This window comes from Mastigoproctus giganteus, chromosome 2 (assembly GCF_048544385.1).
Source record: "Mastigoproctus giganteus isolate SK-2022 chromosome 2, ASM4854438v1, whole genome shotgun sequence".
NCBI classification, from domain to species: domain Eukaryota; kingdom Metazoa; phylum Arthropoda; class Arachnida; order Uropygi; family Thelyphonidae; genus Mastigoproctus; species Mastigoproctus giganteus.
Genome location: NC_143576.1, coordinates 263,240,716 through 263,267,534, shown reverse-complemented (window position 1 = coordinate 263,267,534; position 26,819 = coordinate 263,240,716). Strand labels below are relative to the sequence as shown.

Below are 26,819 nucleotides of genomic sequence, written 5' to 3'. Positions count from 1 at the left end.
ACAATTTCTTCACTGATCAAACCTTGCTTGGAATTCTTCCTAAGATTGCTCAATGTCTTGTAGTAATTCATCCCACTCATCTCTGTTAATTAGCATTTTAGCAAAACCTGCTTTTGCAAAACAATTCTTAATTGTTGTTTCCATCACATCTTGACCCCATATTTTGCCAACTGTGATATGCACATCCACAAATCTATAACAGAATCTATAGGTTGGTTGGTTTCTATTCTCAGTATAATTGTTTTTCAGTATGCGCCTTCGGTAGTGCATTTTCAAATTCTTGATAATGCCTTGGTCCATTGGCTGCAGTTTAGACAAGGTATTCGGAGGGAAGAAAACAAGCTTCACACTTGTAAGTTTCGAAATTACTGAGTAAAGGTGAGCAGGGCAGTTGGCAACAATCAAAGCGATTTTTCTGGGGTTTTTTTGTCATCTTTTCATCAAAATTTAAAATCCACGGCTCAAAAATTTCACTTGTCATTCGAGGATTTTTGTTGTAGTTGCAGTCCAAATCTAAAGACTTGACTCCTTTGAAACATCGGGGTTATTTACTTTTGCCTATTACCAAAAGCTTCAGTTTTTCATTACCAACCATATTTGCAACCAAGAGTGTAATTCTCTCCTTACTATTTTTACCACCTACACATTTATCACATTTAAAAGTCAGTGTCTTGTTCAGCAAACATTTAAAAAATAGTCATGTTTCATCAACGTTGAATATGCCTTTGGACTATTAGTCCTCCTTAATTTTTTTCAAAACTGTTTCTTTCCAATGGGTGTAGTCTTCTTCAATTGCAACTGCACTTTCAATAGAAATACTGTAACTTTTTCGAGTAAGCCATGATGCTCTTTAAATTTGTCCAGCCAACCAAAACTGGCTTGGAATGTTTTACGCCCCAGAAAAGATGCGTACTCCATAGCCTTTTCTTTTATTAATAGCACAGATATCGGCATGCTTCGGTCTCGAATCAACTTCATCCACTTAAACACCGCTTCATCTACACCTTCCCAAAGGCATAATTTCGCACACTTCTGACTGGGTCCCGTTTCCTCAAACAGTTTGAGAATCAAAACAGGATTTTTCAGAATGGTTGACACACTACTGGCAGGGACATCAAATTTTAAAGCGATTTCTTCTTTTTTTTTTAACGCCGCGATCTATTAAGCACTCCCACTTTTTCACACTATGCTCAAGGATTTCCTCTTAGACACTGTAAGATTACTTGCACAGCAGTTAAAACAAAGCTGAAATTAGGGATCACTTGTAGCTACCACGTAAACAGAGACAGGTGAAATTTAGTGAAAGTGTGGATGACTCATTTCTTTGAAACAACAGATGAATTTCTGAGATAAAGGAAAATCACTCTCTCCTAATTCTCTAATAGGATGCTTATGGTAGAAAATAGGTTGACCAGAGCCAGTGCCCGCATTGGGAATATGCCTTAATCTTTGCCAATGGCTGTGGACAGCTGACCAGCGGGACTTCTTGGCATAGTAGTGTACAAGTTGTATAGGTTTTACTTCTTTTTAGCCATTTCTGGTCCACTGCTGGGCAAAGGCCTCTTCCAAACTTCCATCTTTTTCTATCCCGTGCCATGGTTGGTCAGTTTCCTCCTGCAGGGTTTTACAGGTACCATTAAACTGTGAAATGTTTTAGCTCTTAATTCGTGGAATTAAAGCCTTTAGCCATTAAAAGCTAAAGGGATTAATGCTTAATTCGTGCTTTCTACGGCATCATCTTTATTGCCTAATGGCCAGAAGTGCGAACAATGCGTACTCAGCTCTCTCGAAATCAATTCATTATATGGAAATTTTCTTCGTTATATGGAAAAACTCTTTTCAATGTAATGACCGGGGGAAATCAAAAAGTTCACTATGCAGAAAAATTCGCTATATGGAGGTTCGTTAAAGAAAAGTCCAACTGTATATAAAAAGAAAATTTGAAAATGCAAGTGTAAACACAGCACAGGAAGTCGGTACCTAGACAGCACTAGTGTCGACATCAGTTGCTTTCTCCTCGTCCGGCAGTGTGCATGTGTTGTGAGCTGTGCCTTAAATTTTAATAATTTCCTATGTTCATTAGTGCCTTATTATTTTAAATAAATTGTGCAACCACGTCTTCTAAGCGTAGTTGCATCTGTGCCTGCACATGTTAAAAAAAAGCCTCAAATCTCTAATGATTGAAGTGAAAATGGACATTATTCGTCATATGGAATCTGGTGAGCAGCATTCAGAGGTGTGCAAGACCTTAAACTTAGCACCTTCTACTGTTATGACCATTATGAATAATGCTGAACATATCAAGCAGTCACATATAGGAATTGTTAATGTAAGAATTTCTAGAACAACTTATTCAAGGAGTGAGATAATGGAGAAGTTATTAGTGCTGTGGATATACTATATGAACCAAAATAACATTCCTGTAACACAGGCAGTGGTTATGGACAAGGCTAGGAGCTTGTCCAATGAATTAATGAGGAATTGGGAAGGACTGAATCATTTTCAGCTATCAGGGGCTGGTTTTCCGGGTTCAAAAACCGGACCAGAATTCACAATGTAAAAATTACCAGTGAGGCGGCTATTGTTGACACTGCAGGTGCTGAGGAATATTCTTCCATATTCCAAAAGTTAATGGATGAAGGCTGCTACACCCCCAGACTTTGTCTTTAATGATGATGAAACAGGGCTGTACTGGAAGAAGATGCCTGGTAGAATGTACATAACCTGTGAAGAGAGGTCTGCCCCTGGATTTTAAGGCTGAAAAAAAATCGGCTTACATTACTTCTGGGTGGTAATGCATCAAGTACTTCTAAGTTAAAGCTGATGTTGGTGTACCATTCAGAGAATCCATGTGTTATGAAGGGCATTGTGAAGACTTGACTTCCTGTTTTCTGGCACTCTAATACCATTCACTAAAAAGGGTGTGGGTGACCCAGACCCTTTTTAGTGAATGGTACACTTCATACTTTTTTCCAGAGGTGGCCCAATTTTGTGCAGCCAACAACTTGCCCAAAAATGTTGTTTTAGTCCTTAACAATGCTCCAGGACATACAGTCAACCTTCAAGATATCCCTAACGAAGTTCTGAATGTGAAGGTCATTTATTTGCCACCTCACTGTTGCAGCCAATGGATCAGGGTGTTATTGCAACCTTCAAGGCATATTATTTACGTACGACCTTCAAAAGGATTATCGAGGCAGTCAAGCATCTAACTCAGTGACTGTGAGGGACAAAATCTTGAAGGCCATAAGTAACATTGTTGCAGCCTGGAAAGAAATGTCGCAATCATGCATGAATGGCATTTGGAGGAAATTGTGGCCTGACGCAGTGTTTTACTTTCTTGAGTTTGAGCCAGTTTCAGCAGTGGCTGAAGATGTCACTCGGATGGCTGAGGATGTTGACCTTGACAGGGTTGACATTGATGATGTCAGTTAGTTGCTGCAAAGCCATGGTGAGCTTTCAAAGGAGGACTTAGAGGAGCTGGCTGCACAACTGGCTAAACAGGATTCTGAGGAGGAAGAGCAGGAGATTGTACCAATTAGGACCCTCATCACAAAGACACTTCAATTAGCTTTAGCACAAATACAAACCGGCTGTGAAACTCTATGTGATAACGACCCAGACTGGGAATGCAGATTTACCATCCAAAGAGCTGTTACTAACATATTGAAGACCTACTACAATATGTCAGAAGAGAGAAAGACTCACCAGACGTCACTGCTGCAGTTCTTTTCTAAGGTCAAAGAACTTGCAGAACTGATCGACCCTCCATCAGGCCCATCCCATTAACACTGCCCCATTACGCCACTGTCAAAGAACATCAATAAGGGATGGGGCAGACAGTGGCGTTACTACATACTCCAAAGATGGCTCTACAGGAACAAAGTACTAAGTTAAATTTTTATTTTATTACTTATATTTTATCTATAAATATTATTTATATCTCATAATTATAAAACAACCAGAAATATTTAATATAAAAAACACTTATATTAACTCTTATGGTTCAATTTTCATAGTGAAGGAACGTATCTCATTTAAATACATTATAATTCTTCCTCAATTTACGCTACTTCAGCTAACGACCCTGAGGAGGTGAAACGTAACCCCAAGTAAATCGGGGTCTACCTGTAATAAATTTAAGCAGGTGTCGATAAGGCAGAAATATTCAGCTAATACCCTTGTTTTTTCTAAGTAATATTTCTTGAAAGTTATTACGGCATTATCCAGCATCTTCATCTCATATTCACATCACTATTTTTTAAAGAGTATGTATGCAACGTGTGCCTAAACATATTGACATATTTCATGATCACCCTAATGTTAACTAATAATACTAAATCACAGTTAACAAGGAGTGGATTTTGTTAATTAAAAATTAACAAAATTCCTGTTAACTATGATCTAATCACTCATCTTTGTTATCATTCCTTTTGTTAAATCAAAAGAATTAGCAAAGTCACTTCATTCTCTGTACAAAAATTTTATATAAGGAATGCTATTACAGATAATTTCTTATATGGAAGTTGTGTCAAAGCAGAATACATAGGGAGGAAATTAATGCATTTAAAGAAGAGAAAAGAGATACAGAACAGAGAAACACATGAGAAGTAAGATGTAAAACATGTTTCCAACAAAGCCTAAGTTTGCTAAGCTGATTAAATAGTACTTAAAGAAACTGAATAAGAGGACTTAGTATTTTTGTTTGTGTGTTGAATATAATATTAATGATGAGAATATATGGATATTTCAGTGGCAGCTTAGCCATTATGTAAAGAAATTTAGATATTTAAGAGATTCGGTTAGTTGAATGAACTGTAGCCATATAAAAGTAATTTCAGCTAAGAAGCCTTAGTAATAATAGGTGTTCAAGTAAGAGGAAAAGGAAATGAACCAGAACAAGACAAAAACTGAGTCAATATGAATCTGGTTAATTAATATGGATATGGTTGGGCACAGAGAAGACACAAAAAAAAGCACAGGACAGTTGAATGTGTAGCGAAGGAAGGAAAGGAAACAAAGCATGCACATCAATATTTCATTTATGTATACCAGTGTATAAATATAATACAAATTAGTTCAATGTGTTAAACAAAAACTTGGAAACAGCAAAATGTTGATGGATAATGAGGTATATTGACAGTGAAACCTGTTACAAGATATTTCTTAAGGATAGAAACAGGAGGGTGGTATTGTGATACTTACGGTTAATAGTGAACTGCAGGCTCTTAAAGAAGAGCCACCACATGAAACCATTGGTACAAGTGTAGAGACTGTATGGTTCAAACTAGATGTGGATGACAGTATGGCCCTAGTTGGTGTGTGTTATAGACCTGAAAGACATGAAGATGATGGTATAAGTTTACTTCAACAAAACACTGCTAGTGGATGGAATACACTGATTACGGAGGATTTTTAATGTTACTGGTGACAGCCAACAGGAATGTGACTACATATTTTACTGATGAATGCTATCAATGAATGCCTTACTGAAAAATGTTATCGCCATAGACCAGGATGCTTCCTGTGCTAAAAGTTTAGTGGAGTAACAACTTCAGCCACACTTATTTTTAAGCAAAAATAATACAAACCACATGTACATATATGCAATGGCACCACCCTCTGTTGTCAAGACCAACATATAGAGTGTGTACTATCTAAATTTTTCTTATGAACAAAAAATATTAGCTAGTGGTCTGATAGTTCAACCATGTTTACTAGCTATTGTATATCTTTCTATCTGATGTCATACATGACTTGTACATAAACATCTAAATTTTGTTTGCACAATTTTCATTCTACAAGCCCTTGATGTCAAAAGTCACTATTACGATACAGATTTTTCATTATCAGTGATCTGTTTATTCAAGTACCATCTTCTCCTGCAAGCAGTACTGCAATTATAAGGGCAACAATCATTGAAGGCCAACTCAGATGTTAGAAAATAAATTAATGAAATAGAAATTCCAATGGGCTGGCTCTGATAACTGCACATAGTAAATACTCTTAAAGCCATAAAAGAGGAGGGGAAAAAAAAAAAAATTCTGATTTGCCCTGTGGCAAGAAAAATGAAATTGTCATGCAGTCTACAATTCTGACATCTTAAGTAAGCCTTTTTGGAATAGATTTTGTTGGAATTCTTTGATATATTGTTTCGGTAACCTTGTTAAGTTATAAGAATGTACACTTGTACAATGGAACAAACATAAATAGAAATATTTATCAGTTATGACATTTCAGTACTAATGTTACACAGATAAACATCTTTGCAGAGGCATATTATCCTCAATACAGCAGTGCAGTTGCAGCAGGGCCATCAGTTGGAAGTGGGGAGAGGCAAAGATGAGAAGGGTACATAAAAAATATATAAATTACATTGCCTCGGGATTCAGACTCCTATTTGTGTGGCTAAAAAAAGTAAAAAGTAAAGTGCAGCCATTATCAACCCACTGCAGGATGAAAGGCTCCTCAACAATTCATGTTGAGGGAAATGGACCATAATCTGCCACGCTGGTCCAGTGCGGGTTGGCAGATCGACCGTATTCAGCAGTCAGGGGCTTGAACCCCGGTCTACTCAAAGAGCGTGTGCTACTGCACTCCTGCTCCTGCCCACTCGGCAACGGGTTAACATGCGATTCCAATATATATAGTACTATGGAAAAAAAAAAAAAAAAAAAAAAAAAGATTTCATTTGTGCAACTACTTTCTCAAATACACTTGCCAATATGAGGTATGATCAGAAAGGTTAGGGACTGAACTAATATTTGGGAAATGATGAAGCTTACCGGCTATTTGGTTGGATCTCCTTTGCGGTAGTCTCCTTGACACTGTATACACCGATTCTAGAGCTTCTGTTATTTCTGGCAGCATTCCGGATAGGCTTGTTTTGGAATTGCTAATAATTCCTGTGTTGTGTTCTGAATAATTAACCAAATAATTTACTCAGTTGTTGCAAATCTGTGACCTTTCAAAAGAGGCTTTAAAAACTTAGGTAATAACATTAATAATAATAAAAACACAGGGAATTAAATTTGATGAATATGGTGAATGGGAGACTACAGTGATGGAGTGCTTCTTAAGAAATTAAAAATGCCAAGCGCATAGAGGTATTGTTATAATGCAAGTGTCAATTCCCTAAAGCCCACTTTTCTGGCTGTTTTTTCTTGAACACTCAATCAAAGTGAACTATTTTGTAGTATTCCTGGTATTGATGGCTAATTTATTGTTTAACCATGTAGGACAAATTCACAATGAACAATACTCTGTGAGCAAAAAAATGCAATCTTCAACATCTGATTAAGATTGTCTTGTTTTTTTTTGGCCTTTGAGAACTCAGCCACTCCTTGAGAGGATCGGCCTTTCTTTTTGGGTCACAGTCAAACACTCACAATTCATCACCAGTAATGATGGAAGAAACAAATGTGCATCACCAACAGCAGCATGCTGAATCTTGAAATACAAATATTTGCTGCCTTCTGTGATAATTAGTGAGGATGCAAAGCACAAACTTAGCTGATATGTCTCACATTCCCAAATCTTATGTTAAAATTGACTGATATGTCCAACAAGAAATACCAATTTCAATAGCAACTTTGCAGATAGTTAAATCTTGATCACTCCTGAGCAGATCATGAACATGAGTGATTGAATTATTGGCTTTTGAAGGTGAAATGGCCAGAGCCAAAATCATCTTCAATGGACAAGTGGCCATCTTAACACTTTTTACAAACCACCTTGAAAAGTCTTTTAAAAAATATAATTCAAATATAATTCAATGATTTTATTCACAATAAAATTCTACAAACTAATTTTTAAATGCAGATGCTTTCGTTAGTTTTTTTTTTTTTTTTTTCCTGTCAGCAAAATCATTAATAATGTCATCAAAGTTCATAGTGCAAGTAAGTTAGTGGTAGAACAAGTATTGTGTAAATAACTTTAATGCCAAATTTAGAGAAACATTTTTGAATTTCTTTTAAAAACAAGATTTAATGCAGGGACATTTTAATATATTTGCTATAACATAATGAGGCCTTGGAATGAAGAGCACCTAGGGCCTAGACCAATATTGCTCTGTGCAAAGATACTACTAAAATGTCACATCAGTAAATATTTCAATTTATGTTTGTCCACTGTAATTTTTGTAAGAATACAATTGATAAAGGTACACCAGTTGACAAAAGAAATTATATATTGTCTTTCAAAGAAGGCAGAATCAGTTTTTAAAAAATTCCAAGTGATGTGCAACACTCCATATTATTTTAAGATTTTGTAGTTGAATGGATATTATCCCATTTTCTAAAGAAAGTTACCAAATGAAATTCCTGTTTGTATTTTCTGGTCTTTTTTGCATTCATCACTTAGAATTAAGTCATTCTTGGACCTTAATTGTGTATGTGATGATAGCACTCATAGGCAACCAAACAAACAATGCTAAGACAGTATTATGAAATAATTTGAAAGCAAGGAGTGGATGGGGTGGGTAGCAGTACTAATATCAAAGAGGAGGAAGGATGCAAGAGAGAAGTAAAGCAAGCAGTTACCCTCGATGAATGATTGATTCCATATTAGACACATATTATTGGTCAATCCAGAATAAAAAAAAAGCACAAAAAAAGAGAACAGCTTAGCTTGACAATCACAATGGAAATGCCAATTTTTTTAATTTTTTTTTTTTAATTTAAGGATATATTTATCCCAGCTGGCCAAAGAGCATTTACATGAAATCACATACAAAATAGTGCCACTTTTGTCATTTTGTCCATATTCAAACAGGGGTTTCTTGAATTTGTAATAAAGAAAGTGTGGCAAAAAAAAAGTAAATAAATAAAAAAATAATAATAATAATAAAAAAGAAAGAAAAAATAATAATAATAATAAAATTTTTAAAAAAATAATTAAAAAATAAATAATAATAATAAAAAAAAACCTTTGAAAAGTCCTACAAATCACCCCTAAATGAACAGAATAGTTCATGAAACAGCAAAAAAAGGGGGTGGGGGAGGAATCTAAATGGATGACACACATGTGATCAACAGTGAGCTAAACTTGCAATTGCAATATATACAACAGTAAGGAAAACAGAAGGATTAAGAAGCAATTTTGAAAAGCATGCAAGAAAATGATCCTTTAATAGATAATAGAAAGAGTGATCATAAAATATACTATGAGCTAAAGATATTCAACCTTTTCAGTGGTCTACATTTAAAAAATTTTATTTAACAGCAGCAAGAGTGTGTGTGTGTATACACACACAAAATGTGTATATATGTGTATATATATATATATATACACACACACACAGGCCGTGCATACACATACAGGTCATAAAATTTACTTATGCTATACTAAAATTACAAAACTTTGAATATACTACATACACAGGTTCCACATTATCAGACATTTTCTTTAAAGTTATTCTATGTTAACCACACAGTTATTTGCTTTAATTGCAGTTTTATTTGATATTAACCAAACCTATAAAACCATTCTTAAGAGTTAGACTGGGTATATTACATTTTCGCAAAAGCAACTAAAGCCATGATTACACCTTGTGTATTGGGGTATAAATTATCAAGAACATTTTGTGCCTTTTGTAAGTAAAAATCAGAAATTTTTGTTCCATTTTTATTCTCTTTTAAGGCCAGTGGGGTAACTGTTTTTTAAATAATATATAGTAAATAGTATTTGCAGTATCTGCTGTTATACTGTAATTTTTTTTATGATATAGGAAAGTACTTGGGATTCTGTTTGCAAGACACTATTTATGCTAGTGTCCATGGAACAGGATGTGGAATTTTGCTCTCAAAAGAGCCTGGTTTACAATAATGAAATCAGTATCATGAACAAGAATAAATGTGCTTATATTCAGAGTCAATTCTTTTAAATAATTTTTAAATATATATTTCAAATGAGAGGATGTTTAACTGAACTCTCCTTATATTGTAGTCTATTATTTATGCTATTGCACATTAAATTAAAAGTACTAAAGCTTAAATAAAAAATGTAAAGCTGTTTAGTAGTAGAAGCAGTATTGGCAAATGATGCAAGAAAGCATCATCCAAAGGGGAGAAAAACACACACACTACCTCATCTCATGCCATCTGTCCATCCCCTTTACTAATATATCTAAATCTTCCTGAAATTTATTCAAACTACCCACTTCCATAACACCTAATGGTAGTTTGTTCCAACAATCAATTACACTGTGGTTGAAACCAAATTTTTGCATATCTGTCCTACAGCCATCCTTTTTCAATTTATGTCCCCTTCTGTGTTACTGATTAATCTGGTTGATCTTCTCTGCACCTGTTCCAAAAGAGTTTCATCTTTCTTAAAACGAGGCTTCCAGACCTGTGTGCAATACTCAAGATGTGACCTAACTATCGCCTTATACAATAGGATAATCACCATATCCCTGCTGGCAAAGTTCCAGTATATCATTGACAGAAAACCACGAGTGGTTCTAGTAGCTTGTCTGCACTATTCAGAGAACTTCATGTCTGACTGTACAATTATCTCTAGGCCTCTTTTGTTCTCTACCACTTGAGTATGGTACCATCGAATTAGTTATATTATTTTGGGAATACTCCTGCTCATATGTAGTACCTTGCATTTACCAATGTTAAACCTCAATTGCCAATTCTCAGATCCACTGCCTAATTTATCTAAGTCTTGTTGCAATAGTATGCCTTGATTTGTGTCACTAACCACCCTACTAACTTTTGTATCATCGGCAAATTTAGACAAACTTTATGCCTTCATCAAGATCAATAATACTGTAAAAAATTTCGCACAGCTGTCCTGCAGCTATACTTTTCAATTTATGTCCCCTTCTGTGCATTGTCTGAGGAAGAGTTAGAATACCATTACACTGAACAACAAATTTTGGATCATATCTTGTTACAGGCATGAAAGTAAGTTTACTTTATAGATTGTGGGGTGCTAAACAAGGAAATAGTGCTTAAAATGGCAGATAGGCTCTTGTTTTCAAAAAACGTAGTTTTTTATATTTAAACAAGCCATTTTTTATTATATGGCAGTAAGATGTAGCTATGAACATACCTGTATTAAACGCGGGACCTTTTTGCCTTTCGCTTGTATTCAGCTTCAGGAGCATCCTTTTCACCCTCCAACAATAATTGGCTAACATGGCGGCACTCCATTTGCTTTTGTATCTGTGTTCCGTTGCTGTGATGTCTTGATGGAAGTGCCCACCATGTTCGTCACCGATGGCACCACAGTTTGGCGGGAAGAAATCCAGGTGTGAATGCAAGAAATGCATCTTCAATGACATGTTGCACCCCAGTTTTTCGTAAGACGTAATGAGACCTTCCACAAGTTGTCTGTAGTCGCCAGCTTTAACATTTCAAAAAAGACTTTCCTTGCTAATTTCTTGCACATTTGAACTGTTCATCTTTGAAAAATTACCTTATTTGTGGACCAGTGAAAACGCCTGCCTTAATCTTCTCTATACTAAGTCTTGGAAATTTCTCTTGCAAGCATGTGAATGCAGGACCGTTCACTTCCAAAGTCTTCACAAAATTTTTCACGAGTCCCAGTTTCATGTGGAGTAGTGGATCCAAAACTTTATTTGGATCTACCAGAGGCTCAAATGCTAAGTTCTTCATTCCAAGTGTTAATGATTTTTGCCAAGGCCAACTACTCTTCTTGTAGTACATATCTTTGGCACAACTAACCCACTCACAGAGAAAGCAACAATACTTAGTGTAACTCTTTTGTAGTCCTAATAAAATGGCAATTACCTTTAAATCACCACATCTCTGCCACTCATTCTTCTGATAGTGTACACCTAAGAGGATGATCTCCGTGTTTCCATATGTTTCTTTTTTGTGGATAGCATACGTAACAGGTATTGAAGGCAGCATATTTCCATTGTGTAATAACACATCCTTAAGGCTAACCTTAGAAGCATCTATAAATAGTCACCATTCTTCGGAAACATGCCTCATATTCACCATTCTTCGGAAACATGCCTCATATTCATTGCTGCCATTAGACCATCAACATCCTTACAAACAGTGAGTTTACCTTCTGTTTGATAGAATTTATTATAGTCTTTATTTAGAGTACAAAATGTTGTCACTTTCAAAGAATAATCTCGAAGATTCCACTGCTGTAGCCTCGAAGCCAAAAGCTCTGCCTTATTCTTCGGCAGTTCGAGATCCCTGAGGAGGTCATTAAGCTCACTTTCTGTGCTCTTATCTGATTCACAGGATAAAGATTTGGACAAAATGGTGGATTCCTTGACATAGACTGCTGCTGTACTTCTTCGTGTATATCAAGTCAATGTTCATCAGAGTGTACAGAAAAACAGTCAGGTGGTTCAGGAATAGATAGTACTTTACCACGAGACATGAGACAAATTTCAGATGGTATATTTGGGTACGTCACTGTTCACTTTTTCTTCATTGTCATCCCTTTTCTAATAGGAAGCACCATACAGAAGTAACAATCTGTGACGTGATTTGTTGGCTCCCTCCATATCATGGGCACTGCAAAAGGCATAAAACTTCCCTTTCAATTCACCCACGCATTGAGTTTTAATGAACAGGCAGCATTATGTGTGGAGCCTAGTTCTTGTCCTGCTTGCCTACTTTACACCCAAAGTACAAGAAGCAGGCCTTTTTTATGGCTCGAGTTCACCTTCTGTTTGATAGAATTTATCATAGTCTTTATTTCGAATACAAAATGTTGTCACTTTCAAAGAATAATCTCGAAGATTCTTGAAGCTAATGTGACTTCTCCACATACGTAACAGAAGTCATCCAGACTATTCACACAATTACAGGGCATATTAATCTTACACGACACAAATATTGTGCAAAACGTAGGAATCTCACAGAGAACAAATCACCCAGTACCTAGCTGTATTCGAGGATTACTGCAACAGGGTTGAAGACATATTTGAGGCAACAAGTTATCACTTGATGCAGAGCGAGGTAACAGTTGCCGATCACATGATAAGAGCATGGTGGTACCGAAACTGTGGTGTTGCCATGCATTTTGCCAAGATTGAAGGCAGCATATTTCCATTGTGTAATAACACAGCCTTAAGGCTAACCTTAGAAGAATCTATAAATAGTCACCATTCTTCGGAAACATGCCTCATGTTCATTGCTGCCATTAGACCATCCTTACAAACAATGAGTTCACCTTCTGTTTGATAGAATTTATCATAGTCTTTATTTCGAGTACAAAATGTTGTCACTTTCAAAAAATAATCTCGAAGATTCCACTGCTGTAACCTCAAAGCCAAAAGCTCCAAGAGCCATAGTTGATAATGTAGAGTAACTTGTTAATATGAGACCCCAACTTCAATTCGAAAAAGAGCCAATCAACAAATTTTAATATGATTTTTTTGTGTTCAGCAGCATAAAATTAGTCAAGATTGGGTATTTTCGTTTTTGAAACATTATAAGTGTTGACCAGTATTATCATTAGGTTCATGTCAGAACAGTGTGGCATTAGGGGAAGTTACTATTAATAAAGGAGTGGTTAGTGTCAGTATTAATAGAGGCAAATGCAAGAATGCATTAGCCAAAAAAAAAAAAAAATGAGTTTGCCTATCCAACCCCTACAATAGTTGGTGTAGTTCTTCCTTGAATTCATACAAACTATCAACTTCCACAACAGATGGAAGCTTGGTCCAGCAATCAACCACCTTTTGGCAGAAGACAAACTTGACACACAACAAGGATGTACATCTGCTGGAATGGGTGTAGAGAAGAGCAACCAAATTGGTGAAGGGAACAAAAGAGTGCCCTTACCATAAAAGTTTCTATGTCCTTCTCATCCTTCTTGATTTGAATCTACATCCAGCTCTACATCCTTCTTGAATTCAATTCAAGAAGGATGTAGAGCTGCTGGAACGAGTACAGAGAAGGGCAACAAGATTAGTAAATGGAACAAAGAGGTGCTCTTACGAAGAAAGGCTTAAGTTTTGCAAATTACAGTGTCTGGAGACTAGGCACCAGCAAGGTGATCTGATAGAGGTGTATAAAGCCTTGAATGGTTTGAGCATGCTCAATGCTGATGGGATTCTTCCTCTTGCTCAGAATAATCACCTGAGAGGGCATAAATTCAAATTGAGGAAAGACAGATGTAGGATAGACGTGCGGAAATTTGCCTTTAGCCAGCAGGTGGTTGGTTGGTGGAACAGACTTCCATCACTTGTCGTGGAAGTTGATAGCCTAAATAAGTTTAAGGCTCAGCTGGACAGGTATTTCGAATGAACAGAGGGGTGAAGTGGAAGTGGTTATTTTTTATTTATTTATTTTTTTTTTGGCTGATGCTGCATAAGCTTCCTTTCTTGCATCAAATGCCTCTACTAATGCTAAAGGCCTTGAATGGATTGATTAAGCTAAATGTTGATGACATTCTTCCTCTTTCATGTGAAAGAGGAAGAATGTCATCAACATACATGAGAGGCATAAATTCAAGTTGAGGAAGGATGATTGTAGGATAGATGTGTGGAAGTTCACCTTCGGCCGGTGGGTGGCTAATAGTTGGAACAGGCTTTCATTTGTGTTTGTGAGTGGTTTGAATAAATTCAAAGAATAACTAGACAGGATAGGAAGGGAGGAGGGGTTATGCTATTAGTTAAAAAACACATAAAATCCAAGGAAGTGAAGCCAGTCGAAATCGCTGGACAGTGCAGTGTCGAGTCAGTTTGGTGTGACATAAGCATTGGGAGATCAAAATTGAGAGTAGGAGTGTGCTATAGGCCTAATGACTCTGATGAGTATAATAAGAAACTGTTCGGAGAAATAGAGTGGGGCAGTAAATCAGAGAGTCTTATAATGGGGGATTTTAATTTCCCAGATATTGACTGGAATTTGGGGGCTGGTCACTCACACAGTAGCAAGGCTTTTGTGGATTTATTGGATGATTGTTTTCTACATCAGCATGTTCGGGAGGCAACTAGAGGGAGTAATACTCTTGATTTGATTATCAGTAGTGATTCTTTATGCATTAAGAATCTGCAGATAAATGAACCACTTGGTGGCAGTGACCACAGTGTGCTGAAGTGGGAGTTACTCAAAGAGGTAACTACCATTAGTGGTAAAGGGAAGGGGTATTGCTTTCGTAAAGGCGACTACAATGGACTGAGACAGTATTTAAATTCTATACAGTGGGATCAACTGATGATATTGCCAACAGCAAATTCAAAATGGGAAGCATTCAAAGAACTTATCTTGGAAGCTACTAGGCTTTACATACCAACTAAGAAATATTGTTCAAGGTTTCGGCCTAAATGGATGTCAGATGAACTGATGAGGCATATGGCAGAAAAGAAAAATGCATGGGATACATACAAATTAACACGTGACACAGACGCCTATGATAGATACAAGTTGATCTGTAACCAAGTTACAAAGGAGGTTAGGCAGGCGAAGGCAGATTACGAGAGATCCTTGGCAAGGGATGCGAAGAAAAACAGCAAAGAGTTCTTTACTTATGTAAACTCTAGAAGGAAGGGGATGAATCAGATTGGTCCACTTGATATCGATGGTTCAACTGTTGATGATCCTGCTCAGGTAGCTAACAAACTAAATGAATATTTTGCATCAACATTCACACATGAGGAGTTATTCAGCGAGGGGAATGCCAGAGGTGTATTCAACTCTAGCAGTAAGCTAGAGAATCTTGTAATAACTGAGAGCAAAGTGGAGGAGAAATTGTTGAAGATAAACACAAGAAAGGCACCTGGGGTGGATGGGATCTATCCAGTTATATTAAAGGAGGCAGCAAAGGAAGTAAGCAAACCCTTAGCCATAATTATGAGAGCTTCCTTGGACTCAGGGGAGGTACCCATGGACTGGAGATGTGCAAATGTGACCCCAATTCACAAAGGGGGATCAAAGGCTGACATAAGTAATTATAGACCTGTGAGTTTAACTTCTGTTCCTGGAAAATTAATGGAGGCACTGGTTAAAGAAGCACTGCAGGATCATCTAGACAAGACTTCAGTTATAGGTAGGACACAGCATGGTTTTGTTAAGGGTAAGTCTTGCCTGATCAATTTGATTGGATACTATGATGCAGTCACAAAAGAACTGGATGCAGGGAATAACTTTGATATTATATACTTGGATCTTAGAAAGGCTTTTGATACTGTTGCACATGGAAGACTGCTGCACAAATTGGAGCAGTGTGGCATTGGAGGCAAATTGCTGCTATGGATAAAGGGGTGGTTGAGGGACAGAAGACAGAGAGCGGTAATCAATGGACACTGCTCATCGTGGACTATTGTTATTAGTGGAGTCCCTCAGGGTTCAGTATTGGGTCCATTATTCTTTTCTGTATTTATAAATGATATTGATCATGGTATATCAAGCTTAATGTCAAAGTTTGCAGACGATACAAAGGTTGGCAGGGTTGTCAAGGACACTACTGACACTATGCTGCTGCAACAGGATTTGGAAAGGTTGAACAGATGGGCTTCGAGGTGGCAAATGAAGTTTAACATTGACAAATGTAAAGTACTACATATGGGAAACAGCAACCCCAGAGCAACGTATCAACTCTGTGGTACTACACTGACAGTGGTAGAGAATGAAAGGGACCTGGGGGTGGTTGTGCAGGCAGATATGAAGTTCTCTGAGCAGTGCAGACGGGCTGCAAGAGTAGCTCATGGTGTATTGTCAATGATATATAGGAATTTTTCTAGCAGGGATAAGGAGGTGATTATTCCCTTGTATAAGGCAATGGTCAGGCCACACCTAGAGTACTGTATACAGGCCTGGAGGCCTCATTTCAAGAAGGATGTAGAGCTGCTGGAACGAGTACAGAGAAGGGCAACTAGATTGGTGAATGGGACAAAGGGGTGCTCTTAACGAAGAAAGGCTTAAGTTTTGCGAATTACAGTGTCTGGAAACTAGGCACCAGCGAGGTGATCTGATAGAGGTGTATAAAGCCTTGAATGGTTTGAGCATGCTCAATGCTGATGGGATTCTTCCTCTTGCTCAGAATAATCACCTGAGAGGGCATAAATTAAAATTGAGGAAAGACAGATGTAGGATAGATGTGCGGATAGCCAGCGGGTGGTTGGTAGGTGGAACAGACTTCCATCCCTTGTCGTGGAAGTTGATAGCCTAAATAAGTTTAAGGCTCAGCTGGACAGGTATTTCGAACGAACAGAGGGGTGAAGTGGAAGTGGTTATTTTTATTTATTTATGTTACTGTTTTTTTTTTTGGCTGATGCTGCATAAGCTTGCTTTCTTGCATCAAATGCCTCTACTAATGCTAATGCTAATGCTAGACAAATTCTTGGAGGTTATGGATGGGTGAAGTGTGTAGTGTTTTTTTTTTCTTTTTTTTTTTCTTGCATCACTTGCCACTACTAAATGCCTCCCATTTAGAATTTGCACTTTTTTTTTTTTTTTTAATGAAAACTCGAAACACGAGAAGTATTAGAACCTGTAGTACTTAGTACCGTGCTTGGGTTGGAGGTTGAGAAAACGAAAGAAGATATTTGTTGGCATTAGACTTGAACGTCTGTAGACTGTAATTTTCAAGAAATACATATGAAGGCAGGTTGTTCCAGAAAATGGCAGTTGAATGAATAAGCGAGGAAGATGAAAAGTTGGATCTGTGAGTTTGAAGTTGGACAATAAATGTATGCTGGCTGGTGGCAGCACATATTCGGTCTGTTTTGAAAGAGAGAGCGGGAATTATAGAAGCCAATTCAGAAGAACAGTGCCCATGGAAGTATATGTAGAAAAGGCATGCAGCAGAAACAGTACATCTATGAGACAGCGAGTGGGGAGACTCTATTAGAGATCAGTCATTAATTAACATAACTGCCCTCTTCTGAATGGAATCTAGAAGCCAGTGAGAGGTTTTTGGGGGCACCGCCCCAGATGTGGGAACAATATTCCATGGTAGGGCAGATTTGCGATTTATACAGAGTGAACAGCTGTTTGCAAGAAAAGTAATGCTGAGAGTGAAAGAGAAAACCAAGTTTTTTTAGATGCAGAGGAAGCAATATTTGTAATGTGCTTGTGCAAGAGAGATTAGAAGTCAGGGTAATCCCCAAAAGAGATAAATCATTTTGCCTAGAAATCAGCATGTCACCAAAGATAAGCATAGGAGCAGAAGAATCCTTTTTGCAAGATATAAGACAAGAGTGAGTTTTAGAAGGATTGAAATCAACTAAGTTCTCTTTGCCCCACTGGAGAATTACCTGGAGATTGGCATTTAAGGAATTGGTAGCAGATGTTCGAGAAGTTGAAGCTGATTGAGCAGGGCAAGGTTTCTCGAATTGGAAAGTGGAATGCAATGTGCTATCATCGACAAAACTATGGATAGGATTTCTAGTCAATTAGTAACACTTAAAGGAATTTAAAAACTAAAACCTGTTATACTGTCTAAGAACCATTTTTTACAAGGTTCCTCACTAAAAACTTTAAATGCTTTGTGCATTTAAAGTTACAAAGTTAACGATACGAAGGTTGGCAGGGTTATTAATGACACTAATGACAGTACGTGCTGCAACAGGATCTAGAAAAGTTGAGCAGATGGGCTGGGAGGTGGCAACTGAAGTTTAACATTAACAAATGAAAAGTACTGTATATGGGAAGCAGTGACCCCAGAGTAACATATCAACTGTGTGGTACTACACTGACAGTGGTAGAAAATGAAAAGGACCTGGTGGTTATTGGGCAGGCAGATATGAAGTTTTTTGAGTGGTGCAGACAGTCTGCAAGAGTAGCTGATGGTGTCTTGTCAATGATAGACAGAAATTTTTTTAGCAGGGATAAGGAGGTGATTATCCCCTTGTCAGGCCACACCTCCAGACCTGTACTGGATACAGGTCTGGAGGCCTCATTTTAGAAAAGATGTAGAGCTGCTGGAGCGAGCGCAGAGAAGGGCAACAAGATTAGCAAACTGAACAAAGGGTTGGTCTGATGAATAAAAGCTTAAGTTTTGCAAATTACAGTGTCTGGAGACTAGGCACCTGCAAGGTGATCTGATAGAGGTGTATAAAGCCTTGAATGGTTTGAGCATGCTGAGTGCTGATGGGATTCTTCCTCTTGCTCAGAATAATCGCCCGAGAGGGCATAAATTCAAATTGATGAAAAACAGTTGTAGGACATATGCGTAGAAGTTTGCCTTTAGCCAGCATGTGGTTGATTGCTGGAATCAAACTTCTATCTGTTGTTGTAGAAGTTGATAGCTGAAATAGATTCAAGGCAGAACTAGACAAACATTTGGGGCGAGTGGATGGGTGAAATTAGAAGATATATAATTTTTTGCTATATAAGCTTATTTTTACTATATGAGCTTATGTAGCATCAAATTTATATTGTAATTGGATTTTTTTATAAGAGTATTAATTAACAGATTAAACTTCATTAATCAAATCAAATTATTCATATTAAATTATAATACATTTTACTTAAAACATTGATTTTAATTTACTTTATTATCATGGCAGTTATATTCTCAGTGGTATATGGTTATTAATTTGTATATGATTTTTCTTTGTTAATAAATAAAGTCTTGTAAAATGAATGAAACTTTATACCCACCGATTTTGAATACCTAATAATGTTATTTTTTTTTCCGACTACACCACTGACTGTACATTGGAGACAAACTGTAATGCTGAAGGAAAGTTTAATTTTGGTACCAGTTTAGAAACTGAATATGGAACAAGCAATTTTGAACATTATAAAAAAAAATTAAAAAAAAAAAAAGAGTCAATCAATTCAATTTATCTGTATTCAATTACCAATGAAGTTTCAGAGGGTTCACTGTATAGTGCTCATTCATAATATTACATAGGCTTAGATATCATATCCCACATTTGATGAAACGTGATTAATTCCACATGGCAAGGTAAGTAATAACTGGTTCATTTATATTTTTTTCTGCTACTATTCAGCAGGAATTTATTTGCATCTTTTTTAAATTATTTTGTCAAGAATGCTTGAATGTTACCAATGTTATCTTATTAATAGATATTTTATATTAGTACAGTGAAACCTCTCTAAAGCAGGCACAACTGGGACAGAAGAAAGAGTTCACTGTACAGAAGTGTCTGCTTTGCATAGGACTGTCTAATCAATTTCTGTAATTCAGAGAAATTCACTGTAACTGGTTGCTTGCTTAGAGTTTATTTATTTATTATCATTGTACCATATGTGTTTTAATTAATTAACTTTTAAATAAATAACACAACTTTAGTAAAAATGAATATAAATGGCTCTGTTTTGAGTATTTCATTTGGACAATTTCATTTTCATTATGGATCATTAGCTCACTTACTAGTTCCATATTCATCTTTTTTTTGATCACATTGAATTTTTTAATATAATAGGATACATCCCCCTTTAATGGGCAAATATCTGTCACTTTTAAATTTCTACATATGGCCCTGCTAAAAACAGCAAGAAATTTGATATCTTAAAAAATTAGCATGCAATACATTTAATGCCTGGGAAAATTTAAACCAGTATTCCAAGGGAAAATCTAGATATATAGGTAAACTTCATATGTTGCTACTAAAACAGCCACCATTTCTCACTGCCAAGTGAAGGTGGCAATTTGGAGGTACATGAAATTTGTCATCATCCTGCAGTCAAAAAGCTGCACACTGTTGTCGCTAAAGCAGTTATGAAAGTAATTTCAAACACCACACAATATTTTTTATCGAATATACAGGAATACCACATACCCTGCACGTTACAGGGATAATGTACAGGTTGTCCACAAATCTTCAAAAAAAAAAAAATTTATTGCATCAATAGGGTATATGATACAAATCTGAAACCACTTACAAGTTGATAGAGGATATGTTCAAGTTTTTATTCACCAGTAAGAAAATGTGCATGCTGCCACATATGGCAGCATAATTGCAAACTGATCATGGAGAAATTTAACGGATTGGATTCTGTATGAGGTGTAACTTGTATGGTTTCATCCTCAGATGGCAATGTAACATGTTACACACTCCTGACATTGACGTGTTAAGCTAAAGACATGTTGTATGGATTTCCCTGGGCTCTGCATAAAACTTCCTGAAATTGTCTTCTCTGCATTCACTCACAAAAGTCATTGGGAGCAGGAGAGGCAGTTTTCGATTGGAAGCACTTTTTCAGATTTGAATCATGTGTCCTATTCACATAGTAATGTTTTATTTTTTGTAAAGGAAGTCTGTGGATACCCTGTGTTTGTGGTAGCAGAAAATCCCCATAGGCTACTGGTCAAAATTATCTAAGCAGTCTAGATACTGGTTTTTTTTTTTGAAAGAACTGTATTATAGCTCTATTTTCACACTTTTTTTTTTTTTTAATTCTGGAAAGAGCATTACAATTTTATTACCTTGCTAAATGATATGCAATGGGAACTGCATTACAGCCAAATAAGTTTGTAAACATTCCCTATCAGCAGTAGGCGGTAGTGTGATATTTTCTGGTGCAAAGGCGTAGGCAACGTATTAATGACATATTGTGCCATCTACTGTGCATGATATGTGAGCAATTTTTTCCTATAATGATCTTCCTTCTTGCCGTCATTGCAAATGCCCACTGACCAATAGTGTCAATTACCCTTGAAAATGTCCCATCTAGGGATGCTGAAAATACCAAAGGACACCAATTAAAGTGGCTGTATCTGTATTAGATAGTGTCCATTTAGGAGAGGTTGTTTAACTTGTAATTCCTAATACTCTGGCCAGTGTCAAAGCCTGAGTGTCCACAACAACAGTCTCTGTTAAGGGAGGTTTCAGTGTATTATTATTATTATTATTGGCAATGTTTCAAGGAGGCAAGCTTATACAGCATCATCCAAAAAAAAAAAAAAAAAAAATGCACTTCCTATCACCTGTCCCATCCCCTCCAATAGTTTGTCTAGTTCTTTCTTGAATTTATTCAAAACTACCCACTTCCACAACACCAGGTTGTTCCAACAATGAACTACCCTCTAGCTGGAAGCAAATTTTTGCACGCACATGCGCGCGCGCGCGCACACACACCCCCCTATCCTTTTTTTTTTTTTTATGAAAACCCCAAACACGAAAGGTATCAAAACCTATAGTACTTAGTACTGTGCATGGGTTGAAGGAGAAGTATGGGGGAGGGGGATGCTGGAAACTTTGCTCTAGAGACTAAACATGGGTTTCACCACTTCAAGCCTCCAATAAGCAAAGTGGTGGTATTTCACCGGTTGATGAAAGTCATCTACCAACCTGCAACCGTCCTTCCTAAATTTAAAGTTGTGTTTCCTTATGTGTGTTGTCTGAGTTAGAGTAAGGGTGTCATCAACATTTAGCTTACTCAAACCATTCAGAACCTTAAACACCTCAGTCAAGCCTCCTTACAGGTGCCCAATTTCCAGATGCTACATTTGGCAGAACTGAGATCCTTCCTGGCAAGAGTACCCTTTTGTACCCCTCAGTGTTGTTGCTCTTCTCTGCACCTATTCCATCAAATCTCCACCCTTCCTAAAATGAGGTTTCCATACCAGTATACAGTATTCAAGGTGTAGCCTAACCAATGGCTTAGGCAATGAGATAATCACCTTCGCTGCTTTCAAAATTCCCATATATCATTGACCAAACCCAATGACATACTTTCAAAGTATGGATACAATTGAACAAAATATTTTTGTCAGTCATATTACTTCAAAAATTATACTCATAGTCCAGAAAGGAGTCCATCCACTAACATTTCTGTCCGGTTCTTTTTCCAGTTGTATTCACTTGCCATCTCCATGAAAAATAACTAAATAAACATTTACTTTCAATAACCACCTGTCCAAAATGAAGTAATAAATGAAGAAATCAGGCAACTGATTAATTCATTTGCTGAGCTAGGGTTGCCACTCATCTCAGTGTGCTGGAACGACATCGATTAAATAAAACAAAAAACTTCCTTATTTATAATTCATAGTTATTCTGTTCTTGTCCAATTTTATCATAATAGGTTTAGTAGACTACAATATCCAAAAACAGTATACACCTAACACCCCCCCCCCACTGATATCCCATGCCCAACTTTATCTGAATTTCCAGTTGGTGGAAACTGAAAAAGGAAGAAATGGTTATGCAATGTAGTTGTTCACATCTTTACTAACAGTAAAGATAATTCATAAATATAATCAATCAAATTATTATTTTAAACAGCACCTGCTATTCACATATTGTCTTTATCTTTCTGGGGAAATGTCAGTTCGTGGACTGATTTGCTTGTTGTGTGGGCTGAAAACCTGGAGTAACTCATAGAGGAAAAGCCCTGCTCCCTTCACCTGAGGTCAGCTAACTAGAGCCTTGATTGAGGACTTTAGAAATTCCTCCAGTCATTGCAAGTATCAAACCCAGAGTTCACTAAATATTCAGGAGATAGTGACATACTGTGTCAATAAGGTGCCAGAGAGGACACTGTGCAACATAAGCCTTCAGAAAGAACTATAATGTGAAAGAGAAAACCAGTGCTGAAAAATGCACAACGTTCCATGTTAGTAATGGCTATACAATACAATCTGTATCACCTGGGGAGGGATGGGGACATACGTTTCCCCCCCTCTTTTTTAATACATAGATCTACCTCTTAGATAGGTATCAATCCACTATGAATTTCCAAGGCCACCAGCCTCAATTACCCATGGAGGCAATGTTTCTTAATCATTAACAACTCTATATAGGAAAGCATTCTACAGTTTACACTACAATTCTTCCTTTCCCTATTTGTCTGAAATAATGCCCCTCTTTCTTACATCATTGACTTCAAAATTCCATTAATTTTACTATCCTCTCTTGCCAAATGTGAAACTATAAATTCTGAGCCCACCATTGAGTTGCTAAAATCTCCCATGTCTGTAGACTTTTTAAATTTTGATACATGCACCATACAAAAGTAACAGTCATCATGATGGCTTGTGGGTTCTCTCCATGTCCAAGGTACAGAAAAAGGCATACACTTAACACTACTGCAAAACCATCCCTATAATTTTAACCTACAACTACCACAAAAGAAATTAGGTATCTACAACTTGCCTGGGTCACCATACAGGCTTTTAAATATGACAGTATGGGTATAGATTTATGTAACACATAAAAATCTCACAAAAACATAAACCTTAAAATGTTGCCAAAATACTGACACTACAGAGAAACAAATGATACCACTGGAGTCAACATATAAAATACATATAAGAATAGTGAAACTTTTTTTCATATAAAGTCAACATAAACTTATTTTATTACGTACTCCATTAATCATGTCTTTTATGAATATAACTATTATATTACATTTTTTTTTTTTTTCAATACAAATTTGTCATAAAAATAAAATACAGAACTATTTCAATTATTCAACTTTAATTACTTATCAACATGATTCCATATAAGATAATATGTAATAAAGTATAAATATATGCACATGGCTACAGCCATCAAATGTTGAACTACAGTCTAATAATGAAAATAGTTACTGCAAAACTATGTTGTAACATTCTTAGAGCAATTTAGTTTAGAAAAATAAAATCTTTTCCATCATGCAGCATGAGTGACGTTCTTTGATGTTATGATGGACATCATGGCAAGATCTAATACTGGTAATGTCTGGAGGGTACAGCTCTAAAATGCTCTTCACTGGACTTAACATATTAGTAACCCTCTAAAAGGCAATCAGATTGACCAGTGTACAATTTTGTTGCCTTTGGCCTGCCAGCTGGTGACTGGAGTGAGTTCAAGTAATGTGAATTGTTGAGGCCACATTATGTCAAGGAACCTGTGTTTATTCTTGAAGTTTGTGTACCATATCCAAAAATTTCATCAGTTCATAAAACATTAGTATTAGTAATGGCCACATGATGCAAGGAAGTCTATGGCTTATGCACCAGCCAAAAAAAAATAAAAGTAAAATAATAATAATAATTGTTATTATTAATCACCATGCACAACAGTAACAAGTATGGATATAACCTCAAAGAAGGAAGGAAGAACCTGTACACTCTCACCCACCTGATGTACATGGATGACATCAAGCTCTACGCGGGAACCAAAAAGCACCTCCAGCAACAACTCCAGATCACCGAAGAATTTAGCAATGATAATAAGGTTGGAATTTGGTCTAGACAAATGCAAAACCCACGGATTGGACCAGGGAAAATTAGTCAACCGAAACTACCAGCTGTAGACTGGTAAAGAGATCGAAGCCATGGCAGAGGCCTACAAATACTTGAAGGTGATGCAGGCTCAGCAGTTACAGCACAAGGAAATTAAATGCCAGACCGAAAAATACCATTAGAGACTCAGAAGCCTGCTGAAAGCAAAGCTGAACAGAGGGAACACAGTTAAAGCCATAAACATCTATGCAGTCCCAGTGCTAACATACTCCTTCAGGGTCATAGATTGGACTAACACTGAGCTGAAGGACATCATGACAAAGACAATGATGACCAAGAACTGCCAACAGCACCCGAAATCTGCAGTGCAGAGACTGACAATTGCCCAGAAAGGAGGAGGAAGGGGCCTGATAGACCTCATTGAGCAACAGAAGACAGTGATAGTTAACCTGAAGGATTACTTCCAGAAACACACAGCAGCACTCCAGCAGGCCATAAAGAAGATAGACAAGTGGTATACCCCAAGACAACCTCGCTTAGGTATACTCAACCTAAGCGAGGTGTCTCCCCCCCCAACCAGGAGGCACAAACAAAGCTAGAAAGATGGGCAGAGAAGACATTACAATGATCTCCATCAATCATGTAAATAAAATTGCTTCCAATGCATGGGTCATGAGCAGGACACTCTTCCTGAGACTGAAGGATTCATGCTCGCCATCCAAGACCAGGTAATCAATACCAGGAACTACAGAAAATACATTGACAAGGAGCCCAGAGTGTTTGATGACACATGTCGACGATGCCACCTGGCCTCAGAAATGAGCCAATACATCATCGTGGAATGCAAGGTGATCACTCAGACTGAGTACACTCATAGACATGACCAGGTAGCCAGGATAATACATCAGAAGCTAGCAAGGAAATGACATTTGATCGAAGAAAGTGTACCGTACTACAAGTACGAACCCCAGGCAGTACTAGAGACCCCAACCCACAAGCTGTACTGGGACTGCACCATAATAACAGATAGGATAATCCCGCACAACAGACTGGACATAACTCTTGTGGACAAGAAGAAAAAGGCTACCTATCCGATTGACATAGCGGTACCCAACACTGGCAACCTGCAGAAAATCCATGGGGAAAAAATCAGGAAGTACACGAACCTGACAGGAGATCAAAAAGATGTGGCATATGCAACAAGTAACGACCATCCTGATCAGTGTCAACCACAGGTATGGTGCTAAAGACCTTACATAACAGCCTAGCAGCAATAGGTCTCCCAGCGAACACCTACAAGGAACTCCAGAAAGTCACAATCCTGAATACCTGTAGGATAGTCAGAGAGTTCCTCGACCAACAGTAACACCAGACATAACATCCACCCTGTGTACTTGGTAGCAATACCCATCACGAGGTGGAACCCCCAATCAGGGAGAATAACAAAAAAATAAATAAAATAAAATGATAAGAATAAAATAATAAGAAGAAAAAAAAAAAAAAATTAATAAATAAGAGAAAAGGAAATGGACAACATAAGTGTTTCCCTCCTCCCATAGGTAATTATCCAGCTGACCTTTGAATTTCCCCAAACTGTGAGCCTCAACCACCCATGTAGATAACTTATTCCAGTAATTTATAACTTGCTGGTTAAAATAAAATTTCCTGCAATCCGGTCTAAACAACCCCCCCCCCGTAACTTGAAATTATGGCCCCTAGTTCTAGAA

The 26,819-nt window shown here is 37.1% G+C and overlaps 1 protein-coding gene across 7 annotated transcripts in view; it reads right to left on the bottom strand.

The window, feature by feature from the left end:
• The window catches only part of LOC150090447 (cyclic AMP-responsive element-binding protein 1-like), a 313,271-nt gene that overhangs the window by 243,008 nt on the left and 43,444 nt on the right, over positions 1 to 26,819 (bottom strand). For 4 of the 7 annotated variants that reach the window (XM_090389890.1, XM_090389889.1, XM_090389896.1 and 1 more), the window contains exons 2-3: positions 6,786 to 6,917; positions 5,206 to 5,333 (exon numbers count right to left, since the gene is read on the bottom strand). The exons of 1 other annotated variant lie outside the window; for it this stretch is intronic. Coding sequence is in view for 2 of the 6 variants with exons in the window: in XM_090389891.1 (XP_090246017.1) it covers positions 5,206 to 5,256 (51 nt within the window). In the remaining 4 variants the exon portion in view is untranslated. The remainder of the gene's footprint in view (positions 1 to 5,205; positions 5,334 to 6,785; positions 6,918 to 26,819) is intronic. 2 more of the 7 variants (XM_090389892.1, XM_090389893.1) reach the window with 2 other exon arrangements.